The sequence below is a fragment of the Melospiza georgiana genome, chromosome 5 (assembly GCF_028018845.1).
Source record: "Melospiza georgiana isolate bMelGeo1 chromosome 5, bMelGeo1.pri, whole genome shotgun sequence".
Taxonomy (NCBI): domain Eukaryota; kingdom Metazoa; phylum Chordata; class Aves; order Passeriformes; family Passerellidae; genus Melospiza; species Melospiza georgiana.
In genome coordinates, this window is record NC_080434.1 from 16771630 (window position 1) to 16794752 (window position 23123).

Consider the following 23123-nt stretch of genomic DNA (forward strand, 5'->3'; position numbering starts at 1 on the left):
AAAAGCACAATTTTAAAACTCTCTGAAAAATTTTGGTTTATGAATATAAAGCCAAAGGGATATCCCATGGTTCTAAGTATACCTGATTAGCCAAAACTTTTTAATGCTATCAGCTGACATTGTCTAAATACTTACTTTCTCCTTTTCTGATCCATTCCATAACTTGTTCTGGGGCAACCACCACTTCTTCAATCAGATCTTCTACATATGTATTCCTCTACAGAATAAGCACATTAATAAATTTTACTGAACTCCAAAACACACTTCAATACATAAAGTAAACATTACCAGCAATTATTATGGTATTCATTCAACAGCTGAATGTCTTTTTTCTCTAAACACAAGGGATGGGTAAAGTTTAGACTTTGACCGAAATTGTCAAAGGCAATTGGTGTCTAGAGAATCAAACAATAGATTTAGAAAGTTTCCTAAAAACAGAAGGGCTGTGTGAAATATCCTTGTCATTTTCTGAGGGAATTTAGAAGTATATTTCTCAGTAATTCTTATAAGAACGTATTATACAACTGATAAATTTCCCTTCTTCCTATGTTCCAAAACCATGACCATTTAAGGGAGCCAAAGGAAAAAATGCCCCAAAACCCAAACCAACAATTTTTATTTCCTACAAAACCTTACATTATAAAGAAACTGAAGATGGCATTAATACAGATTTCTTTTTCTATAGTGATCATCTTACTGAATAGTTCTAGTCACATGGTTATTCTATGATCACAGCAGTATACCACTTGCTAGATGATACAAAGATGATATTAAAGTAACTCTGTATATCTGTCAGAAACTTGAAACACATAGAGCTTAACTAAACAATTCTTGATGTTTTACTGTCAAAGTTAAATAAAATATATCATCCTGGAAACCTTGAGGTTTAAGTCTACTTTTATAAAGATTTACAAAGATGAATTAGCAATAGCAAACCCAAAGTCACTGTTGTTATTCTGCTACATCAAATGTTCTTCCGCTAATGCTGAAGATACAATTACACAGTTTGTCCTAGAAAAGTTTTCCACTGGGTGCTTCTGAAGGCTTTTTTTCCAAACTTCTTTTACTCCAAGCAGATCCAGTACTTACACATAACATCCACTTACATTAACATCCTCACGAATTCCCAGGGGCTTCTTTTTCCTAGTATCGCAAAGCAAATCAGTAATTGTTTCATTGTAGATTTCCATGTATGAAACCCTTAGCAGGAATTCTCTGTCTGGAATCTAATGTTGAAAGGGAGAGGGAAAAAAAATCAAACAAATTAACAGACTAACTGATGGACATCTTTTAATACAAATATTCTTAAATTTGAGATAAAAGTTTGGATATTGTTTCAGAGATTTCTTTCCCTTCATCCTTGCTATACATTAGCATAAAACAAGACAGAATAATTTTTTTCTATCTCACCTCTTTCCAGCTGCATTAATGGTATACCACTTCTAAGGTTATTAAATTAAGATAACTGCCCAAGACAAGCATGACAATAGTTCTCCTACTTAAATGCTATTTCCATAACCAATTTCCTCCTCCTTAGGCTCTTTCCTCTCTGTAAACCTTGTCTTCTCTCTTTGCTTGCTTGGATTTACTTTGCTGCTGCTGCTTCTTCCCCTGTCTCCTTGGTAGAGAATGTTGGAATGAGGAAAGGCTGCACAATGGACTCCAGAAAGATCTTCTTGCCTTTAGTTACTTCTATAAACCCTCTAAGGATACTCTGCACCTCCTTAAAGGAGCAGTGACCATTTCACTTCACTGGTAACAACTACCTGAAACCCTCTAGGCAGAAGCAAGCACTCTGCAAATCATGTTTTAGAAATCACTGTTTTAATGTACACTTTCTCCTTACTTTTATTAATATTGAGCAATTAGCAATTCTTTTGTAAGCCTGAAATAAGTAAATATAGTGTCATAGTCTTCCCACTAAAAAAAAAAAAAAAAAAGTCTTTAATTGTTAGTTTTTCAGACTTTTAAAATAGCAGAATAACCACAAAGCTTCACATTATCTTATCTACCACATTAATAAGTGAGTCCCTGTCGGGATCATTGGCGTGTCAGAGTGACCCTGAGAGAAGTTCAAAGTCTCTTTTCCCAGCCCGGTGCTTGAAGGAGTCAGGGCTCTTCATTTCTTGGTCTCAAGGTTGTTTATTTTATCTTACATATAAATATTTTCTCCTGTCCAGCTGAGGTCAGCTCAGCAAGCCAGCCTAAGGCACTCTGCCTGCCCCCAGGGCGGTGTTATGTCTTTATACTAAAAACTATGTGTATAATGTTTACAATTGCTTTCCAATACCCATCACCTATGTTAGACAGTGAGCTTCTACTCTAAACCAATCTGTAAGTGCCAACATCACAGCAGAAGATGGAGGCCAAGAAGGAGAAAGGCTGGACACACCCATTTCCCTCCATCTTACCTTCTGAACCCCCATACCCAAAACCCCTAAATTCTACTTTTCCACCTGTGATAACTTGATAACTTCACTGTTATTCTACCTAAACTGTTGTGGCTTGCTGGTCTTCATGTAAGGTTGGTAATTTGCTCCACGGGTCATAATCAAAACCACAGGCATTTTGGGCTCTGTGCCAGGGTCTCTGAGACTCCTGGCAGGGACCTTGGCTGCTCAGGACAGCCAGAGGGATGTCTTGGGTCCTGACAAGTCCATATTTGTATTTGTAATCAGTTTAACATATTTGGAAGGTTAAGGTTCTACTCAAAGTTAATTTTTTGACTCTTCATGTCTCAGAACCCTCCTCAGTTTTGTTCTGATTTGATCTTAACTAATAGAGTCCCCATTAGCTTTTTGTTTGAAAACAAAAGATGAGCCTGGCTTGTCTTTGCCGGGCTGGCAAAGTAACTGCAACATTTAGTCCAATATAAGTTAAGTTCCTTCATAAGCCTCTTGATACTAAAATTAATTTTTATGTAACCATCACAAGTATTACTAGCCCTTTCAGTCACTTCAATTTAATAGAATTGCTCACCTCACAAATAATTTTGAACACATGTTGAATTGCCTTAGGGATAATGCCCACAGAATCTTCATTCCCCATCATTGTGTAAGTCTTCCCTGAAGCAGTCTGTCCATAAGCAAAAATTGTGCCTAGAAAGATAGTTAAGTTTTACTAAGTATCTCTGAAATACATTCCAAAAGTTTTTTAAACAGTTTTAAAACTTACCATTATAGCCTCGCACAGCTGACTGTATAATTGGAACAGCTACACCATCATACAACTGCTGAGTGTTGTCACTTGAGTGAAAGACACGATCTTAAAACAAAAACAAAAAAAAAAGGATGCGAATCCACGCTATTGCAAGTCAAAACAAGCTGTCATTCAGTATTGCTGACTTCAAATCCAGTACATTTGCATAATCATCTGCAGGTTAGCTCCAATATCAGTATCATTGTAGTAGCACTAATGCAAGCTTTTAAAATTTAGTTTTAAAATAAATATTAAACACAAAATAAAAAAAGACACAATGCACAGATAATTGACAAGTAAAAAAAACTCTAAGAATGAAGAACACAGTTAAACAGTCATCCTATTTAATCCTAAAAGGTTTTGGCTAATTTATCTACAAGGATGGTAAGCCTGACAAGACAGGTTAAATGTTAAACTCCTAGCCTCGGGCATGCTTTTACTGAATCTGTATTTTGGGAAAAATATTTGTAGTGGCTACGTTCATATTAACAAGTAGAGTTGATCAGTAGGAAAAGACTCAAAGGGAGCCAGCTAGTTATGAGGATCCCACATTCACCCTAGTCACTTTTGGGACTGTGTTCTCCCATACCCTTCCCCCTAAATGCTCTGGACTAGCCCTTGTTTAGTCCACTTGTCATTGGATTCCAGATCAATAAGATGTGTTCCAAAGCCAATATGGCATGAACCAGAACAGAGAAAGTAAGGTCCATCAGGAAGCTGACGTCAAAAGCACATCCCAGTGCTACCTGCACCAGAAATCCTGTGTGCCCCAATGACCCTCCTTGGGCATTACGAAGCTGGGAAGGTTAGGGGGCATTTCAAGAAGCTCAGGGCATTCACCACAGTCGACACGTTCAAGAGAACAGTAGCAAAGTTCCGCGTAAACATCTTCGTAAAGCAACTGCTTTCACATTCTTACCGTAACTAAATGTTTTGGTACCACTCACGTCGGAAACAGTATTATTCTCACTTCTCCAGTGCAGGGACACTTTATCTGAGGCATTTTCTCTAAAAGAAGAAACATTGTGTTACCTTTATTGGGCGAGGACTCTGCCCCCAAAACGCGGGCCCCTTACCGCGAACCCCTCCGGCCGCCTCCCTATCCAGCTATGGGGGACGGCGGCACCCAAGGCTGCGGAGAGAGCCTCCCTTGTCGGCTCACCTGGAGATGAGCGGCCGCACTCGCACGCACACCGTGACGGCGCCCTCGTCCGCCATGCTCGCCCGGGACAGGAGCAGCGGGACCAGGACAAGGGACGGAGCCGGGACGGGAGCAGCGGGGCCGGGACAAGGGACGGAGCCGGGACAGGAGCAGCGGGGCCAGGACAAGGGACGGAGCCGGGACGGGAGCAGCGGGGCCGGGACAAGGGACGGAGCCGGGAGCGCCCGCACCAACCGCCGCCGAAGTTTGAACTGCGCCTGCAGCCGCTCCCTATTGGCCGCGAGGGACGCACGCCGTGCGTGGAGCGCACCACTCGCACGAGCTGGCGGGGAGGTGCGGGAGGCCGGCCTAGGGATGCGCGGCCAGGAGCAGACGGGTGAGCAGCCCCCGAGCTCTCCTGAGACACCTTCCCCCCCACCCCGTCTGCCGGATGGCAGCGGCCGGGGGACCGAACGCTGTCCTCACAGCCGGAGCTGCCGGCCTTTTAAACAGCCCCCGGCTCGGTGACTGCGCCGTCTCCCTGGGCAGTCGTCCCAAGGCTGGGAGTCCTTTCCATTAAGGATTTTTTCCTAATCTACCGTGTGAACCTCCTCTGGTGTAACCTGAGGCTGCTTCCTCTTGTCGCTTGTGACTGAGGGGAAGAGGCCAACCCCCACCCGGCTACACCCTGCCGTCAGGCACTTGTATACAGGGATGAGGTCTCCCCCGAGCCTCCTCTCCTCCAGGCTAAACACCCGCAGCTCCCTAAGCGCTCCTCACGGGACTCGTGCTCCAGACCCTTCCCCGGCTCCACTGCCCTTCTCTGGATGCGATCGAGCATCCCCATGTCTCTTGCAGCGAGGGGCCGAGAACTGAGCCCAGGATTGGAGGTGCAGCCCCCAAAGTCAGTGATGAGTGGTATCACTGCCGTGCACTCAGACCCCAGTGCCCCACTGACTCTGAATAGTACGGTTTTACACATAAGAGCGACATTGTCATGGGATTTTAAATAAAGGTTTATTAAGGTAAAATGCATATACGTATTGAAGTGAGGGCTAGAAAAACAGTGTGAACATCTTGTGGGTGGTAGTTCTTTGTTCAAAACAGCATCATTTTAGGAAGCAGACTATGTTTGCTTAGTCAAACAAACAGAAAAAGCTTTCATCCCAGTGTGGACAGGTTTAGGGGTGGGGAAGGAGAGGAATATAGCTGCAAAGAAAAGCCTACAGAAATCAAAAAAGAAGGCACACTCAAAAATAATTTCTTTTGAGGTCAGCAAAAAAATGACTACGTTATGAAAACTCTTTTTATGTTCAAACTTTTAAAACAATCTGTTTTCTTCCATATTTAATCATCTTCCCCTTCCTCTTCTTCCTCTTCCTCAGCTTCGGCTAAGGCTTCTTCCTGCGCAGCCTTGAAAGCCAGCTCCTCTTCCACAGTGGGGTCTGCTGTCTCAGTGATTCCTGGCTCACTGGGAAATTCTGCTTCTGCTGGTGGGGGCAGCGCAGGAGTGTGGCTTTCTGGATTGTATTTGTGACCCCAGCCGAAGTAGATGTTCTCAAATTTCCTGAGAAAGAGAAGTGACAGATCACATGTTCACCCCTGGCAAAATATTAGCAGAGAGACCACCAGGCATCCTTACTCTGCTGTGCAAGGAGTCACTGTGGTGCAGATATCCTACAGCAGAAGAATGTTAAGCACAGCATCTCTTTTTAACTGCCCTAATGGTTATTAATACATCTTCTGTTTAAAATGATGAAGTGTCACTGCACTGCACTGCAGTACTGTGTAGTGGAATGACTATGTCGTGGAAATCTACATGGAGGTAAATAACCACGTGTAGTGCAAGCAAACAAACATTAGAACCACAGAATGCAGCTGGTTTTGTAAAAAGTCCCACAAACACAAGAGTATATGTTTAAATCAAGGACTGTGCTCAAATACTAATTCAGCATTTACATCTGTTAACTTTATGCCAGCCTTTCAAATAATTAATTATTTTCAGTCTTAAATACCTATTTACTGTTGCTGTGCATATTTAAGTGGCCTTTTCCATCAGTCTCTGGAATAGCTGGAACTCAGTTAATGAATTAATAATAAAGTAACTCTGCCTGCATTAGAGAGGCACCTGTGTGTAGCACATACAGTCAGCGTTGTAACCATGTCAGGTGGACTCTCACCTGCCAGATGCAAAGGCATAAGCTCCAGGCCATCGGTTAGATTGCAGGATTGCAATTGAATATTCTGGGATCAGGTTTGTAGAAGCCTGAGCTGTCCAAGCAGGGATGTTTTTCATGCCTGGAGACAGCCAAACACATACTGTCTATGAATAAATGAACTTGACGAGCCTCTACAAAATACTTAAGCCTGAGCTACAAGACTTGCACAGAATTCAAGCAAGGTTTATGTTAAGTTGCACGACAGAAAGAGCCAGAAGTCAGAAACACTAAGTGTAGGCACTATTTTCCAACAGGTGGTTTGCATGAGTGGGTAGGTTGCACAGGAATGCTGATAGACCCCTCCCAGTACAGAAAAAATTCAGTAGCACTCACCCCTGGGTCTTTTGTCAAGGACTTTCTATCACTAGCAGATAAATTGTATAGCTATATTTCCCCTTGATTAAAGAATGGAGAGTAGAAAAATAATAAAATATTGATGTAATCTAATATTGAGGCTCCCTTATTCCTGTGATTTGCTGCAGGGATATGTTAAAAGATCTAAATTCTTATAAAAGTAATATATATCAGTGTATGTGTGTACATATTAATTATTCCATTTACTTACAAATAAACATACATTTTTCTTTTTTCCTAAAAAGATGAGATAAAAATAGCTGCGTGTATTTCATGTAGTAAGCTGTTTTGAACTTGCAATAACATGACAAGTCTAAATTATTTTTTCCTTTTAATCTCAACAAGATGGTTGCCTACTAAACCTGATTATTTCAGCTTTAATGTCAATACTGTTAATCGTCCTGCTTTTGATTGATTTGTGAAAGAACGTGTTTACCCTAGAGAGGCAAAGTATATTGCTCCAAGAAGTGTCAGTGTTAAACTTCAAATATTTACTGCTAAATGACAACATTCCTAGTGACTCTCTATCATAAACTTCATATTCCATGAAGAATACCTTCATCTTCAGAGATCAGAGTAAGAAGGGGTTGTCCTGTTTCTTCCTGGCGCTCTTCTTCCTCCTCCTCTTCCTCCTCTTCGCCTTCTTCTTCATCTTCCTCTGATTTTTGAGCAGGATTAATCCAAACACAGCGACCCTATAATTGATGTGGAAAAGAAATAAATACATGTAACAATCATTGAAAGAATGCAAGTTAAAACTAGTTAAAACAATTGACTCAGACTCACACACAGTTAAGGGATAGGGAGAAGAAAAATATATATTCCTTAACTGGAATATTGTTAACAAAATATTGTATCCTCTTGGCAGAATGTTCCCCTCATTCATTCCTGCTTACTGTTTGAGAATAACCTTATAGTGCTGTCATCAGCTTTTTGCCATTTTGTATTCTTCAGTTCCTGGCCAGTTTGGTTTATATCCTTGCTAGATTACTAGTTACTGCAAACTATGGACTTATTCCTTCTTTTTAAAATATGCCTTGTTATTTGGCTGCCAGTCAGAGGAATGTAACAAAATGTTCTTAAGATTCTACTGCATACTAATTTTATTTTTTACAACTACTGTTTTGCTGGTAGTAAGTTTAAATCTTATTTCCTATAATTTGCTGTTATTTTACACTAGCATTCTTGAATTGGTAGACTGGCCATCAAATCATCCAGCAATAAAAACCAAATTAGTAATACCTCTTTCTAGCACTAGTCTGATAGAACACGCTTTAAAGTTTTTTTCATTCAAATGTTTCACAGCAGAAAGTATAAAACAAAAAATTAACCAGAGGAAAACACCATGAAAATTTCATTTAGCATACAACCACAAGCTATCTGGGTTTTAGCATCCTACCCAACAAAAGCGAATTTTAAACATTTTAATCAAATAAGGATCTCAGAGCAGAACACCTAATACAGAAGATTGCAAGAAATTATTGTTATCTATCAGGACCTAGCTCCATACTGTTATTTGAAGACAGGTTTCAATCTCAAGCATGCATCACTGGAAAAAGTACTAAATCTAGAGGGTTCCTAAATATATATATACATACATAAAAATAGATGGTATATGTAAATACATGCAAGATATTTATGTATTATATAACATGTATATATGTTTTATATAAATGTGTGTTATATGTTATATAACATATAAAAGTACATGTTTTATGTGTAAGATATTTTGGTATTATATATGATAAAAAATGAATTTTCTATGTAAAAATCTTTCAATCCAACACCATTTCTGGTGAATAGTTTGCATTTGCAGGTGAGGAGTGCCACTCACACTGTGTTACCCCACAAGCACTGCAGTGTGAGCAGCATCCAAGGCCCACGTGAGCTATGCTGGACACACCTGCTTCAGAATGCCCTTGACATGGTGTGCCCACATGGCCAGGGACTCCACCATTTCAGCCACAGGAGGAGGCTCAAACTCAGGGTTTTCTTCATATGTATCTCCTCCTTCTTCTTCTTCTTCGTCCTCTGGAAACTGGTAAAACCCCGTGGGAGAGACGTGGGTTCCCGCTGAGATTCGCGCTATCTGTGCGCGCAGGTAATTGGCCTCGTTTCCAGGAAAAGGAGGGAAGCTCACAATAGGAGCATCCAAGCGACCAGTGAAGAACTTCTTGATTTGCCTGGCACAGACAATCTGGGCTGGTGTCACTGGAGGCAACTTCACCCAGGGTTTGCCTGGCTCATTACAGACAAAATAGACATATTTATTCGTCCCAGTCCCATTTGCTTCTTTTGGGATCTCAGGTGGGGGTTTATAGGTGGACTTTGGTGGTTCAGGTTCTTTTTCCTTCTGTTCCATTTCTTCCTCACCCTCACCCATCTCTTTCTCTTCTTCTGCAACAGTTTCCTCTTCTTCCTCTTCTCTTTCCTCCTCCTCCTCTTCCCCTTCCCGTAACTGTACTTCAGCTATAATATAGTTCATTTCCAGGCCCAAAATTTTGCCCCAGAAGCGACAGGTCTGGATTGGCTGAACACTAATTAGGTTTTTAAAGGCAAGGAATATGTAATAGCATTCATCTTTGCTCAGGCCAATTCCAGCCTGTTCAAAATAAAAGGCTGTTTCCATGACATTTGGTAGAGCAGGCTCTCCCTAGGAAAGAAGATTCAGAGTTAGATAATTATACTTCACTTTCCTGTAGTGCCACTCATCATGTCAAAGTGCTTTGCAGACATTCATTCACTACTTTTTTTACTATCATTTAGAAAAATTAAAAGTCTTTTAGTGGTAAAGATGAGAAGATGAACAGCAGCTCTTAGAACGCAGGATTTCAAAATTTAAACTCCTAATTACTGCAAAATAAGGAAAGTCAGCATTCTTACACAAGATTTACAAGGGATTCAGTGCTAGGGCATGTCAGCTAAGAGGCCTTTGATGCCTGCAAACGGTGACACTGTGTTGCCTTGTGTTGTAGATAATATAGATTTTATATATTTAGGCACCAGAGCAACAACATTTCTCTGGGGTGAATGTTGCTTGGCATACTGCAGCTCCCTGCAGTTTTTAAACTATTGCTCCCTCTGTTATTAAAGTCTGTTGTAAGACTCTATCTGGCTTCAGTGGAAGCAGAACTAGGCCAATAATTAAGTATTTCCAGTTGCTGTACCACCCATCTCTCATTTTATGGGCGCAGGTGATCATAGAACACAGACAGAGTTATTAGAAGTTGGACATGACAGGGTAGGGAATTTTGAAGAATTAGTACTAGTTTCATGTGGAATTTCTCTGGATCTGACAGGTTTCTTATAAAAAAGCAAGATTGATAGGATTATGAAAAAATCAGAATTCTTTTCTGAAATACCCTACCTTTTTTCCCATTTTCAGCATCTTATACTGTTAATGTAAGATACATACCAAGCTATGGAAAAGATGAAGGACTATCTCTTGTGTGGCTGGTATTTATACTCTGCAATGGTGATTCATTTGAATATATACTGGTTAACTTCATATGAAAATCAATATCTTGTTGAATGATTTCCCTTGGCTATTATAATTCTTAAATATAGTCTTTTATTTCTCATTATAAGATTTCTCATTTTTCCTTGGGTACAAATGCTTCTGCATATAAGCAGCTGAATAATCAAAACTCCTGTTTTAAGAAGTGGCTTTTCAATTGTATTAGTTGTCCATGAAAACCCTATTTTGTTTTAGTTGGAGAAGGACAGGCTGGAACTGCACCAGGAGCTGGAAGAATCACAACATTCTGCATTCTGCTATTTTACAGCAGCAGCAGTGCACAATATTGTCAAAGAATATGTCAATAAGAATATATCTCCAAGAAGAATGTACGTTAAAGAATATATCAAGAATTATGGTCACTTTAGGTAAAGAAACCTTCCTTTTATAAAAAGAAATTAACTTGGATGCAATATTCCGTACTGAACTGGCATATGGGAGATGTCACAAACCTTACTTTCTGTTTATCACCTCTAGAACATCCCTGATTATAACAGCTCAGGATATTAGATTTACATCAGGAAAAAATCTCAACTAAGTAAGCAGATGGGTTTTTTTTCAGAACTAGACATGGGACGAGCTCAGCCGAGAAGATGTTACATGGTTCTGTGACTGCAATTATCTGTACGGTCAGGAGAGGCAGCACTGCCGAAGAGCACAACTTCCTTTCTCCTTCCCCTTCACAGCATCTGCCCACCCCTTCCCTGGTATATTTGGTACCTGTTTCACTCTGATAATAACTCACCATTTCTTCATCTAGTTCTTCATGTTCTTCTTCTGCAGCTTCCTTGATGAACAAAGCTTTACACTTTTCTGCAGCTTCAAATGTTGGAGGGATCAGATGTTCGTCTCGAAGAGTGTCCATTTTTTTCCGAAACTGTGCCCACTTCACATCCTGGCTGATAGTCTCAATTATGTCTACTGTATTTGCGGGCTGTTCATCCAGGATCTTGGTCAGTATAGTAGCTAAATGATCATATCTGTCATATAAATGTAAATATTGTTGGCTTACTATGCAAAAGTCTTAGAAAGTTATACTTTCAGTAAAAAAAGTAAAGGCTAATCGTCTGGATCTTTGGAGAAATCACTGGAACAGAAGAAAGGGGATCATGGAGCCTTGAGGCAAATTAGGGTTAAAAGTAGTCTGATTATACTTAAGAGCATTCCCATCCTCCATTTCTAGTATATACCCCCCTGTCTATGAGCTGAATCTGAATTTAAACTTATTCTCAATCTTATAAACTTGTTTTTGAACTCTCTATAAAATTCCAATAGGGATTTTGTTTCTGAAAGATGTTGGACACTCGTATGCAAGTATCACTAGTGATGAAATATTGCATGTATAACATTATCCCATTCTATATGTACCTTCCTTTGTCCTTTTACCTTTCTCTCCACTCATAGTTCCTACCCTGTTTGATTGTGATCCTTTTTCAGACTTACAAGTTCAGGCCAGATTTTGTGCTGGTCTTCAGTAAATAGGCTTTTGCATTCTTGATCGCCAGCATCCGGGCTTCTGCATCGGGAATCTCATCCTCATACGGGCTGTATCCGGGCTGGTCAAGACCATAACCCGGTTCGTGTGGCTGGTAAGGGCCATGCCCACCATCATAGGCATCTTCAGGGTAGGCACTATGTGGTTCGTGTGAAGGGTCTGGTTCTGGCGACGGATCCATGCTGTGCCGTGCCCCCGGAGCCCTGGGAGCCTCGTCCCGGCGCGTCTCTGGCTGATGGCTGGCGCTGGCACCTGCAGCTGCTCAGCGCCTTGCGCTGCTGGCCCTGGGGGGCCGAGGGGCACACCGGGGCTCGGTGACCGACACCGCGCTTGTCGTGCTTGTCTCCTGCGCTCCTGCGCAGGTCCTGGGGCGGCTGAGAGATGCTTCCCCTCAGCCCTCGCCTTACCTCCCGCTATTCCCAGGGAGCCGGTCCCGGTTCCCACGTCTGGGGCTCAGGAGGGCGGCAGCCTGGGGCAGCGCTGGGCCGGGTGAGCAGTGTGGGAGCTGTGTCCGGAGCACAGGCGGGCTCGCTGCGGCTTCCCGCGGGCCGGCCTGGCCGGGGACTCGCTGAGGGCCCGGGGTGCGGCCCGGCCCGGCCCGGGGACTCCTCGCGGCGCCTCAGCGGCAACGGCAGCGGGCGGGGCGTCACCGGGGGAACGCGGCCGCGGGCAGGGAGGGCAGCCCGGTGACCCGCCCCAGCTGCCGCGCCCCTTGCCAGAGCGCTTTTGAGCCCTTCTTCGCTACTTTCACCGGGACCCACGGGGTGATGGCGAAAGGAAGGTGCTTGAACCTGGTCTGTACGGGGTTCTGAGAAACCTGGTATAGTGAATGGCGCCCCTGCTTATGGCATCAGGTGAGAAGTAGGTGATGGCTAATATCCCTTCCAACCCAAACCAGTCCTGTTCTGTGAAACCATGAAATGCTGTCAATACTTTCCCGTGAACGTTTGTGGTATGAATCTTTCAGCTGTCTGCGGAGAGCAAAAGAGTGGTTCTTCAAAAGTTTAATTTTGTTTTGAAAGGTTGTTAATTTGCCTTCATTGCTTTCATGTGTGTTTTAGTGGTGATAGAGTACAAGCGTTTTTCTTTTAAGAGAAAAAATTTTCTATTCCTGGATCCAAGGGTAAAAGACCCCAAGCAGTTAAGTTGGAATGAAGGTGCTTGGATAGAAAGCATAATCAGTGTTAATAAGAGAATTACAGAATCTACTGAGTTGGAAGTGGCCCATCACTTAGTCCAACTCCTGTGGCCTTGCACACCACGTGCCCCAGTGCATTGTCCAAATGCTTTGTGAACTCAGACAGATTCAGTACTGTTACCACTTCCCCAGGGAGCTTGTTCCAATGTCCAACCACCCTCTGGGTGGAAAACTTTTTGCTTAGTATCTGACCTAAACCTCCCCTGACTCAGATCCATGCTGTTTCTTCCAGTCCTGTCACAGGTCAAGAAAGTGAAGAATTAAGGCAACAGGTAGCCATAATCTGAGTTAACTTTTGTTTGCAACGGTATTCAAACTGTTTAAAGAATTGGTGTTATTTCCCATTGTCCTACTTTGATTTCATTGGTAAAGGATTCGGTCTGTTTCTCCAAGGCAGGTCTGTTTTGCCAGTGACAGTAATAGGTGAATGATCTTCCTGCTCTCATCTTGACCTGTTGTGTTTCTTCTCCAATTCAAAAGAGGGATTGATAGAAAATCAGCTTTGGGGGGCACCTGTCATCCAGCCAAGGTGAAACCAATACAGTGCTGTAAAAATCTCAGCTGAGTGAGATATTATAAGTTGTGTTAAATAAAGTAGTGCAATACCTGAACTGTAAAATACACTTCTCTGTCATTGATGGATCAGTTAATGTAACTTTTAAAAAGTATGGTTTATTTTGTATATAAGTAATATTATTTATGATATTATTTATTAGAAGCAACCAGGAAAAAAAAAAAAGAAATAGCTATGGCAAACTTCTGTTACATTCCAAGAGAGTAAATGCTAGAAGTATCATTGAGGAATCTGACCCATTGTGGAGGAGCAGCAGAACATACTTTTCCATATCCTTAACGAGGATCAAGAACTAAAAAGTTTCTGCATACTGTTCCTATGATTCCAACAGGTAAGACATGGTAAAAAAACTTGGTTCTGCTGGGTTTCTACTTGTAGAGGTTTTTTAATGGATCTTTGCAAGGAATGTGCCCAGGCACTTTTGCAGAACTTGCCCATTGACTGCAGAGGGCGATACAGTACTTGCAAATTACTTGTGGATTCCTTTTTATTTGAGTTCCGTATCTTATATTTGGAGGGAAAATTTGTTTAGTACTTAAATTCTATTAAAACCATATGAACTAAGTTAGCTTTCTGCTTGTGTGCTGAGTGAAGTAGCTGCTCAAGAAAAGGCAAGTGCTTTGTCTTTTCAATTTTATTCAGCAAAGAAAGAAAACTGGGGCCACCTATATTGCAGTTGTTTAAGTTAGGATACATGTGAAATGTGCAAGGGACCAGGATAGGTAACTCATCAGTGCAGAAGGACGTTTCACCAAGGTGCTATGATGGTCTTTTGACAAAAGTAGGAAATGGATATGTGCAGTACTGCAGCATAATCATACTCTGATCATTGTCAGTAGCATGGGTTAATTAGCAGAACAGTAACTGAAGTAGTAACGCTTTCCCTTTCCAAAGGAGGTTTGGATTGTCTCTGCTGTGGCCAGGTAGCCATTGTTTCTTGTCCAGTGGAATCAATTCTGCTTTTCAGTAGGCTTTTTTTTTTTTTTCCTAAACTGAACTCCTACCTGTTACTGGCTTTGAAATGGAGGTCCAAAAAAAGTTGCACATAGAACTGGACAGCTGTCACATTTCCATACAGGTTAATTTGTGAATTTTGCACTGGGAAGGGAATAACAGGCATAGTGAAGAAGGACTATCAGCTGATAGTCCTTCTCTGCTCTATTGATTTCTTTGCAAACAAGTATTGAATTGAAAAGCCCAGATTCAGGTCTTTGAATGTGTTCTTAGAAGAATGCCTTCATCTCCAGACCACTAAGTAGCACCTGTAAGTAATGAGGTGAAGCTGGTTTCTCTGTGTAGCTGGCAAGGCAAATTTAACTCAATTCCAGCCTATGTAATAGGAAGCAGCTGCTGTTGCTTTCTGCTCTGAGCTTGTTCCATCAAGTAGTTGCAGGTGGGCTGGCAGCTCTTTTAAAAGGATGGCATAATGAGTAGGGTCTTGTTGGCTTTCCCATGGCATAGGTTTCAAACTGCATGCTGTGGTCAAGACTCCAGTTCCTGAGGGTCTGAAGATTGTCTTCAGCTTTTCCTTTTCACTGTGTTTAGGGAAATTAATATGCTTTTTCTGACTGCTTCCAAATGACTTCAAGAGGAAAGGTACTTGAAAAGTACAGATCTTGTCTTGCTACCTTTGTTTATTCTTGTTAAAAGTCTATTAACTACATAACTTCCTTTTACTCACTTTTTCATAGTTTTCCATCGAGTCAAAGTTCTTCTTTGTATGTCACTTCTGATAGCAATTTCCTGCTAAATATCTAAGGAAGTTCTTGTATCTGTAAAAGTAAATATTAGTCCCCAAATCTTAAACGTTTATGGTGCAGAGAGGAAAAGATATTCATACAAGTTCTCCTTAAAATATGGCAAACTTTTTTCTGTTGGTTCCAAAGTTTTCACAGAGTCATTACTGCAGGCATACATCTTTCTTCTCTCATAGGGAGATTGATTCTGTCATTTTCTTTGGGCTGTGTGCTGAAGTCAAACTGTATTCCTCAGGTGGTCATAGACATTAGATTAGCACTGGCAGTCTGAGATGCATTTCTATATGAGAGCTTTTCAATATTATTGGAAAGCTGAGAGACCATCATCCTTCTGGCACAGGACTGATAGGAAATGCATTTGGTGCTCTGAAGGAAATAATAATGATTTTTGGAGATCTAGTGCTGGCTTTTGCTCTTATTGAAGTCAGCAGAAGCTTTGCTGTTGACATCTGTGAAAGTGAGATTAGGTCCTTTGTTATTTCATTTTCATGTTTCAACATAGGTGAGGATATATGCTGGGAGACAAACTGGGTTTAATTCTGACTTAGGATGGAGAGTTCCTGTGGTTAATGTGGAGTGTGACTTTGCATCCTGATGTGTGAATTCTGTATTTTACATTCCCCGAGTTCAAAAAATCACTACAAGTTACAGGTGGTGGTGCAGTGGCAGCAGCATTGGCATGGACCAGGGAAGTTTCGAGGGGAAAAACTTTTTTTAGTCACCTGGTAATCTGAGTTCTAAAGCTTTGTTGTAAGGTAAGCTTTTGTTCAAACTATGTTATTACAGCAACATGGTGTGGATTCTTTTAGGAGAAGTGCAGGAAATTGATGCTGATAGTATTTTTAGACTCTGGCATGTCAGGCCTTTGGGTATGTGATTTCTATTGCTGAAGATAATGGCATTTCTCTGGCTTTGGTCACTGTATAACTGGCTAAAAATTGCATGGGACAGCATGATTAGTGTCTCATGGAATGCTGTGTGTCTAATTTATAATTATTTTCATTGATGTATCATTTCTTACCTGCTGGTACTATCAGAGCATGGTGGGTTTTGATACTTAGGAGGAGAAAGCTGAATTTTTTGGCAAAGAGGGTATGGCAGTTGTGCATCAAACTTTTAAGTAAATGCTGAGTTTAACCACTTCCAGCCGAGGTGCTTTGTGCTGGTGCTCAGAGCTGTCTGTTTCCTACAAGTCTCTTAGATCACAACTGCAGATTTTGGAGTTGTGTGACACTTTCTGGGGTGGGAAGAAAGGCAGAGTTATTCTTGCTGGTATGTTGCAGACGTGATATAGGGTTCAAATGGGCCTGTTTTGGATCCGCATAGGGCCAGCTCAGCTTCTGCTACATGTTTTTGTCAACTGGTGTGCAGGGAATTCTGAAAGTCTTGGTAGGATGGGATTTTCCTTCAGAAAGTTCTGACTATGCATAATTGTGTGTTGCAGGACTGTTCACCTCAACTGAACCTGTGGTTCATGTTGAGGACACCCAGTTGGTTCCTCAGAGCAGTATGGATCCTAAAGATCATTGTGTTGCAACAGTGCAAAACCGGACTATGGGAGTTTAGGATCTTTGCTGCAGCAGTAATGTGGTGGAATTAACTTCAAATAACCTCCTCTGCTTGCAGGCTTGTGTAACCTTACCAGGCTTGTTTTCTCCTTGCTGTGCATGTGAATTTCTCCTTTACAGGGGCATGGGAGAGGGAAGGGGAGGTTTTGTTAATTGTGGAAATTCTTGGCAATTTTGTTTCAGTGAAGAGTCAATTAATTGTCATTACTGGAAGGAAGGTTCACTTTTTGCTTTGCAGCTCTGGAACTTCTGCTGTATTTCTGAGAGTTGTATTTTATATTTATTAGATACTGTGTTCAATTTACAATGTTTATGTATAAAGGTTTTATTCTTACATGAAGCTGAGCAAGTGCAAGTACTTCAAGATGATTAAAAACTTAATTCCTTATTTTGGTTTTCCCTAGTTGTATGTCACAGCACTTTCATTGTAGAGAGAATGGATTCTTTCATTTCCCCCACTACTATGGTAAGCCCTCTAGTCTGCAGCAGTGGTGTAGAACAGGGTATAATGATTCAGCAATATTTTACCAAAACTATCTAAATCATAGGGAAATAGAGAACCAGTCCTGTAACCTTCCCCTTTCAGATTGTTAGGAGGAGGAGAGAAGCATATTCTTTGCTATTTATCAAATAATTATAAAGTAAATATTCTAAAACGAGAATCTTTCAGAAGTGTAGATGGAATTGTTTCCATTGGAAACTGGAAATAAATGGCTACAGGGTTTTGTGGAAGTTAGGGATATATAGAAGAGGTTTAAGTATTTCAATAGCATTCGTCACGTGTAAGTTCAGCTTAATTCTTAACAGGAGGAGCTTGCCATGTTAGACTCCATGAATATGACATTCTACTCAAAAATCCATTTTCATATTGCAGTCCTGTCATGAAATTCATGCTACTGAATATGGCTTTAAAACCATTCAACTTTTCAGGCCATGTTGCTTTTCAACAAACACCCAATCAAGTTATCCTATATTACAGTGTTTTGACTGTGTGATGTATAATAATGGGCGTGTTTGAGGATAGCACTATAGTCAAAATAGTGTGCTTAAATTGTATTCACTGAGTTAATAATGCAATTGCATTCTTAATTGGAAATAATACTCAAAGCGTAATGGGGAAGTAAGCCTATAAAGTTGACTTTGGTTTCCACTAAAGAGAAATCCATCTTTGTCCTTGAGCTTTCATGAAATGCCATTAGATCAGTAATTTTATCTGGAAATAATTTCTACAAATTCAAATAGTCTTTCTTTGTAAATTTGATGTCTGTGATCAGTATCCATTGTTGCAGACAATTTTGTCCCATTTTCTTTTTTCCAGACTTGTAGAACTTCCTGTAAACAATCTTCTCCTAGTAACAAACATGCTCACTTGAAAACTGCTTTTGTTTTCTTCTTTGTTTTCCTTTTTGTTATGTTGGATACGGCTTTTATTTTCAGTTAGTTGTTTAGTCACTATGTCCTTTTTCTCCTCTATGAAAAGCACAAGATAAACAAAGCAAAAATTTGCATCAGCCTTCGAAGTACTATATTTAGGGGAAGTAAACAGGAGTACATATGAAGTGTCTCAGAGATGTTTCTCCTTACTTTATATTAACAACTTTGCAATGTCTTGTCTTTCCATCCTGTTTTACATATAAATACATTTTCCATAGAAAATACAGTGTGAATTTAGATAGTACTGCAGATTCTGTTAGTCTGTTTTTCTTGAAAAATATTTATAGAGCCATTCTAAACAGTATGTTGCTCACGTGCATTTGAAACTTGTTTCCATCTCTGCTTTGTTGATGCAAACAGCTTCTTTAGCTGCCAGTGTTAATAAGTGTTCAAAGCATTCATATTAAACCATAACTTTTTTTTTTTTTGCATTCCTTTGTCAAAATATGAAAAAACATTGTTTCCAGGTAACAAAATGTAAGAGCATCGGAAAATGCGCGCTTAAGTATGTAACACTTTGGGACTGTGACGTTTCACTTACAGCTGTCTGGAGTGAGAGTGAGAACTCTTTGATCCTTGGAGTTAGCATGCGTGGGGTAGAACGTTTGGAATTTAAAAAGACATTACAATCCATGCATTGAGCAAGGATTGCTTAAGTGAATGATTGGGAAATTGTCATCGTATGCTATAAATTATGCATCTCTTCAGGCTTTAGTCACTTTTCCTATAACAGAAAGGGGTCACGATTATCTGTTTCAGACTCCAGATTTATTGATCTTCTGCTGAAGGAGAAGACAACTTTCTGCCTTTTCCTTTATTGTCCAAAGAAATGAGTAGGGCTTGTTTTCTGAGGAACAGGTGCTGGGGCACAAACCCCTTATGTTTGTTATGTTTGCCTGGGTAGAGCTCACTAGGGGGGGACCTGAATTCAGCTCCCTTCAGGCTAAGACTCAAACCATATTCCTCTCATCTAAATAAGGGAACTGGATCTGTTGGGGAGGACTTGGGTACACTCCAAAATTCTGCTAACCTTTTCCTAACTTAATATTCCAAGTTGTTCTTTTCATCTTTGAAGTGAAACCATGACCTTGGACTACAGGTAGGAGTGATTTCTTAGGAGATTCCAGTACCACCAGTGACAAGATGAAAACAATGAATGCTTATACTTGACAGCCAACAGTGGTTTTCCAGGATACAGTCATAACTGTAAGGAGAAAACATGGGGAGCAAAAAGTCCAGGCAATAAAATAATAAGGAATTTAGGTCCAAGCACTGTCTGTGAGTCCAGCAGTGGTTTGCTTCCTGAAGTGACCACGATTTCATTCAGAAAGCCAAACTGCCTTGTATATAGTTCCTTAGTTATCTCAGAGAGACAGTTATGGCTCAAAAATCTTGTCTGAAAGGAATCTGCATTATGTTTTTTTCATTTATGGTATTTCACAGAAGGACATACTAAGCTCATGCATTAAAAAAAAAAAAAAACCTAGCTTTTTTGTACAGACATAAATAAGTGTGAAGCAATAAGAATGATGCTTTGAGTTTAAAAAAAGAAAGCCATGCCTCTTACTTACAATGTGGTGTAGTTACAGATGAAAATAAATCATAACAGGAAAACTTGCAGCAGTCTCAACATGCCTGCTACCTTGCTTTTCCATTCTTGTTGACAGCTCATGGTAATTGGTGCTTTGGGTTGAGATAATTATTAAAAAATTACTACTGAGTATTGTGAGGTGCTGTTTTACCTGCTGCTTTGAGACAAGCATCAAAACCTTTGTGAATAGCTTTAGACACTTTGTTATTTGTATTCAAAAGAATATAATGGCTGTGGAATTCTGAGTTAACAGTTTTAATTGTGCACCATATGACACTGAATTAGCTTATCCAGCACTTGAAGACACATTGTATAAGTATTCTTCTTTCTGTGGGGGTGACAATAGTGTCCAGGTGGTTTCATTACCAGGTTTGTGAATGCTTGACCTGTTTTAAAAAGATATTTCTTCAGCCTGAGATCTTAGAGACTCAAAGCTTCTTTTAATATGTAATCCAGGGTTTGAAATTTATTTGAATGAGGTATAGATTTTATATTGATCTGTATGATTATTGAGCAACTCTTGCCATTTATTCTTAATCAGCCTTTCACTCTGTGTGTTAAATAATTTTGTGATCCGAAAGTTAACCATTGATAACTAAGCAAACTGGATTATTATTAGTAATAAAATGGGATTATTTCAATGTTGTGCTGAAAAAAAATTCAGGTCTGGTATTAAATTGTATAGTTCATGTTGCCTTTCTCTTCATTTGCTTAATACTGAAGTACAACAAAAATGGGGGGGGGAAAGGCTTCTAAGTACAAGTGTTAGTACTTTGAATTTTACATCTCTCAATCCTAACATTTTTACAGGTTTCTGACTGTGTTGTGAGAAACACAGAAATCAAATACAATAAGAATCAAGACGCAGTAATGGCAAAATTGCCATGTATCTAATTTTTGGGAAACAGTGTAGCTTCTGATATTCTGGATTTTTAACAGAAGTTGTATTTCTTTACCAAGCCTTACCTGCTCCCCTTTTCAACTGTGGCCCTAGGCATTTCTTGAAAGCTGCCTCTCTTGCCCCAGGTGTATCTTCCATCTGCAGCTGATAGGCTGTTCATTTCCTCTAAGCATGTGCTATAAATTCATTTACCAACAACTATCTTCTCTTCCATCTCCTCTTCCTGACTGTGGAACTTGCCCTCGAGTGAGTCTGAGAGCTCATAACTCAGGGTCTGTGAGCTCTATTCACCCAGGGTCTGTGGGGAGAGAATGGAAGGTTTAATAATTAATTTCCTGCTAGGGGGAACTGGGTTACTCTGTTACGGAGTTTGTCCTATCTCATCTCTTCCTGCAGTAAGGTCACAAGTTACCTTTTGCCCTGATTTGAAATTTTTGGTCCAGTGTTAACAGAAAAATCATTCAGAAAGCTTGCCTATTTTCATTCTATTTTAATTGTACTGAGGTTACTGCCTGAATTATGGGGAAAAGAGAAGAGCACTTCTTAGCAAAAAACCCACAAAATGTGTCACTATTTGAAGATACTGTATTTAATAAGTCCCATTTGTAACTGAAATTAATTTATACATTATATTTTGGACAAAGATAGCGAGAGGAAGAGAAATAGCTGTAATTGTTGGAGAATTTTGCTCAGAAATGGCTTATAGAGTTTTGTTCAGACATACCATAATCATATACAGCTGATGGAAAAGTAAAAGGCAGCTGTGAGGAGCAAATTCTCACAGCCTGTTTCTGTAAACAACAAAAGTTCTCAGGCATGTTTATGTGAACAGCAGAAGTTCTCAGGTTGTTTTTTAATAACAAGTAAACATCTTGTCCTTGGATAAGTTTTGGGAAAGCAAAAGTTGACAAACATGGAGGCCTCGAGAACTTTCATAACAGGGTGAGAAAATAAATCTTGGTTTCAATAACAAACCACAGGTATTGAAAACAAAAGGAGGGGTTAATGTTTAATCTGTAACCTATGGTGAGCTCGGGTTTTGCAATATGTATGAACTTAATTAACACTGTTATAAAATGTGCTTGGTGGATCAATAAATGGGAGTTCGATGCTGATCAGAGGATGGGTCGTCTCCCTTCGCTTTCGACATGTAATAATTTCTGAATGGATACAGCTGTACTTAGACGGCTATTTTCAACAGGTTTGAATCTGAACTGCTCTATTGCAATCTGTAAAACTTCGTCTCCCTTTGGTAGATGAAAATCTCTCTTGTGATGTCTGTGGTATTCTCAATACTGTTTTGCTATCTTTTTCCCTTCCAACTTTCTTGACGTATTTTGATTCTGAAATGAAGGATCAAGAGTGTTTCGAGATGAGCAGATAAGATTAAAGTGGCAAAAGCAATGGATGTTTTTACTAATCAACAAGTTGATTAAGTCTCAGGAAAGGCAAACAGATTTGACTAATAATATTCCAGAAGACATTGAAACACTATGCCTAAAAGTCAGCAGATAAAGGCAATGGTTATTTTACTTGTAGAGGGGACATTGGTGAAAGAGGTTGGGGTTGCAGTGACAATAGCTGTGTTCCTAAAATGGATTTCCTGAATCAGAGCTTTCTACATAAACAAAAGTTTATGTAGAAAGAGAGGAAGCTGAGACTTTTCTGGTAGGTTTCCCAGACGGATCAAGGCAAAATCGTGGTGAGTTTACAAAAATTGAAAAAGACCTGGTTTCACTCTCACTCAGTGTTTGCAGTCTTTCAGTTTCAGCTGGCTAGATCCCTTCTGGTTCTGAGATTGAATGGAAGGGCAATGAACACAGGACACAAAAGTTTTGGAAAACATTTCTCTAGTTAGGTGTAATGTATTTTCAGGAGCATAAGTTTTGTCTAGTAATGCATCTGTTTCTGTAAACAGCCTGTAGAGTGAAGTACTAGGGTTTAGAAGCAGTCATTGCTTGATGAAGAAATATAATTTATTTCTTGTCAGAAACAATAAAGGGTCTACCATGTCTAGTTTATATTATTCAAACATTTTTCTCTTTTACTGTTGTGTACCTACTGATCTGTTAAATCAGTAGGTACACAACAGTAAAAGAGAAAAAGGAAACATTAGTTTCCTGGTTATTTGGTTATTTCCTGGTTGTGGTTATTTCATGTGTTGCATCTGAACATG

The 23123-nt window shown here is 40.2% G+C and overlaps 2 protein-coding genes across 2 annotated transcripts in view; both read right to left on the reverse strand.

The window, feature by feature from the left end:
* CENPE (centromere protein E) overlaps positions 1-4416 on the reverse strand; it is a 40067-nt gene extending 35651 nt beyond the window's left edge. The window contains exons 1-6 of the mRNA XM_058024658.1: positions 4361-4416; positions 4118-4206; positions 3175-3264; positions 2980-3098; positions 1107-1226; positions 136-217 (exon numbers count right to left, since the gene is read on the reverse strand). Of these exons, the coding sequence (XP_057880641.1) occupies positions 136-217; positions 1107-1226; positions 2980-3098; positions 3175-3264; positions 4118-4206; positions 4361-4416 (556 nt within the window). The remainder of the gene's footprint in view (positions 1-135; positions 218-1106; positions 1227-2979; positions 3099-3174; positions 3265-4117; positions 4207-4360) is intronic.
* Positions 4417-5337: 921 nt separating this feature from the next.
* LOC131083707 (radial spoke head protein 4 homolog A-like) lies at positions 5338-12194 on the reverse strand. Its single transcript, XM_058024601.1, has 6 exons — positions 11873-12194; positions 11175-11409; positions 8816-9565; positions 7469-7607; positions 6520-6637; positions 5338-5906 (listed from the first exon to the last, which is right to left on the reverse strand). Exons 1-6 carry the CDS (start codon positions 12103-12105, stop codon positions 5687-5689), a joined length of 1695 nt encoding a protein of 564 aa, XP_057880584.1. The 5' UTR covers positions 12106-12194; the 3' UTR covers positions 5338-5686.
* Between the last annotated feature and the right edge of the window lie 10929 nt (positions 12195-23123).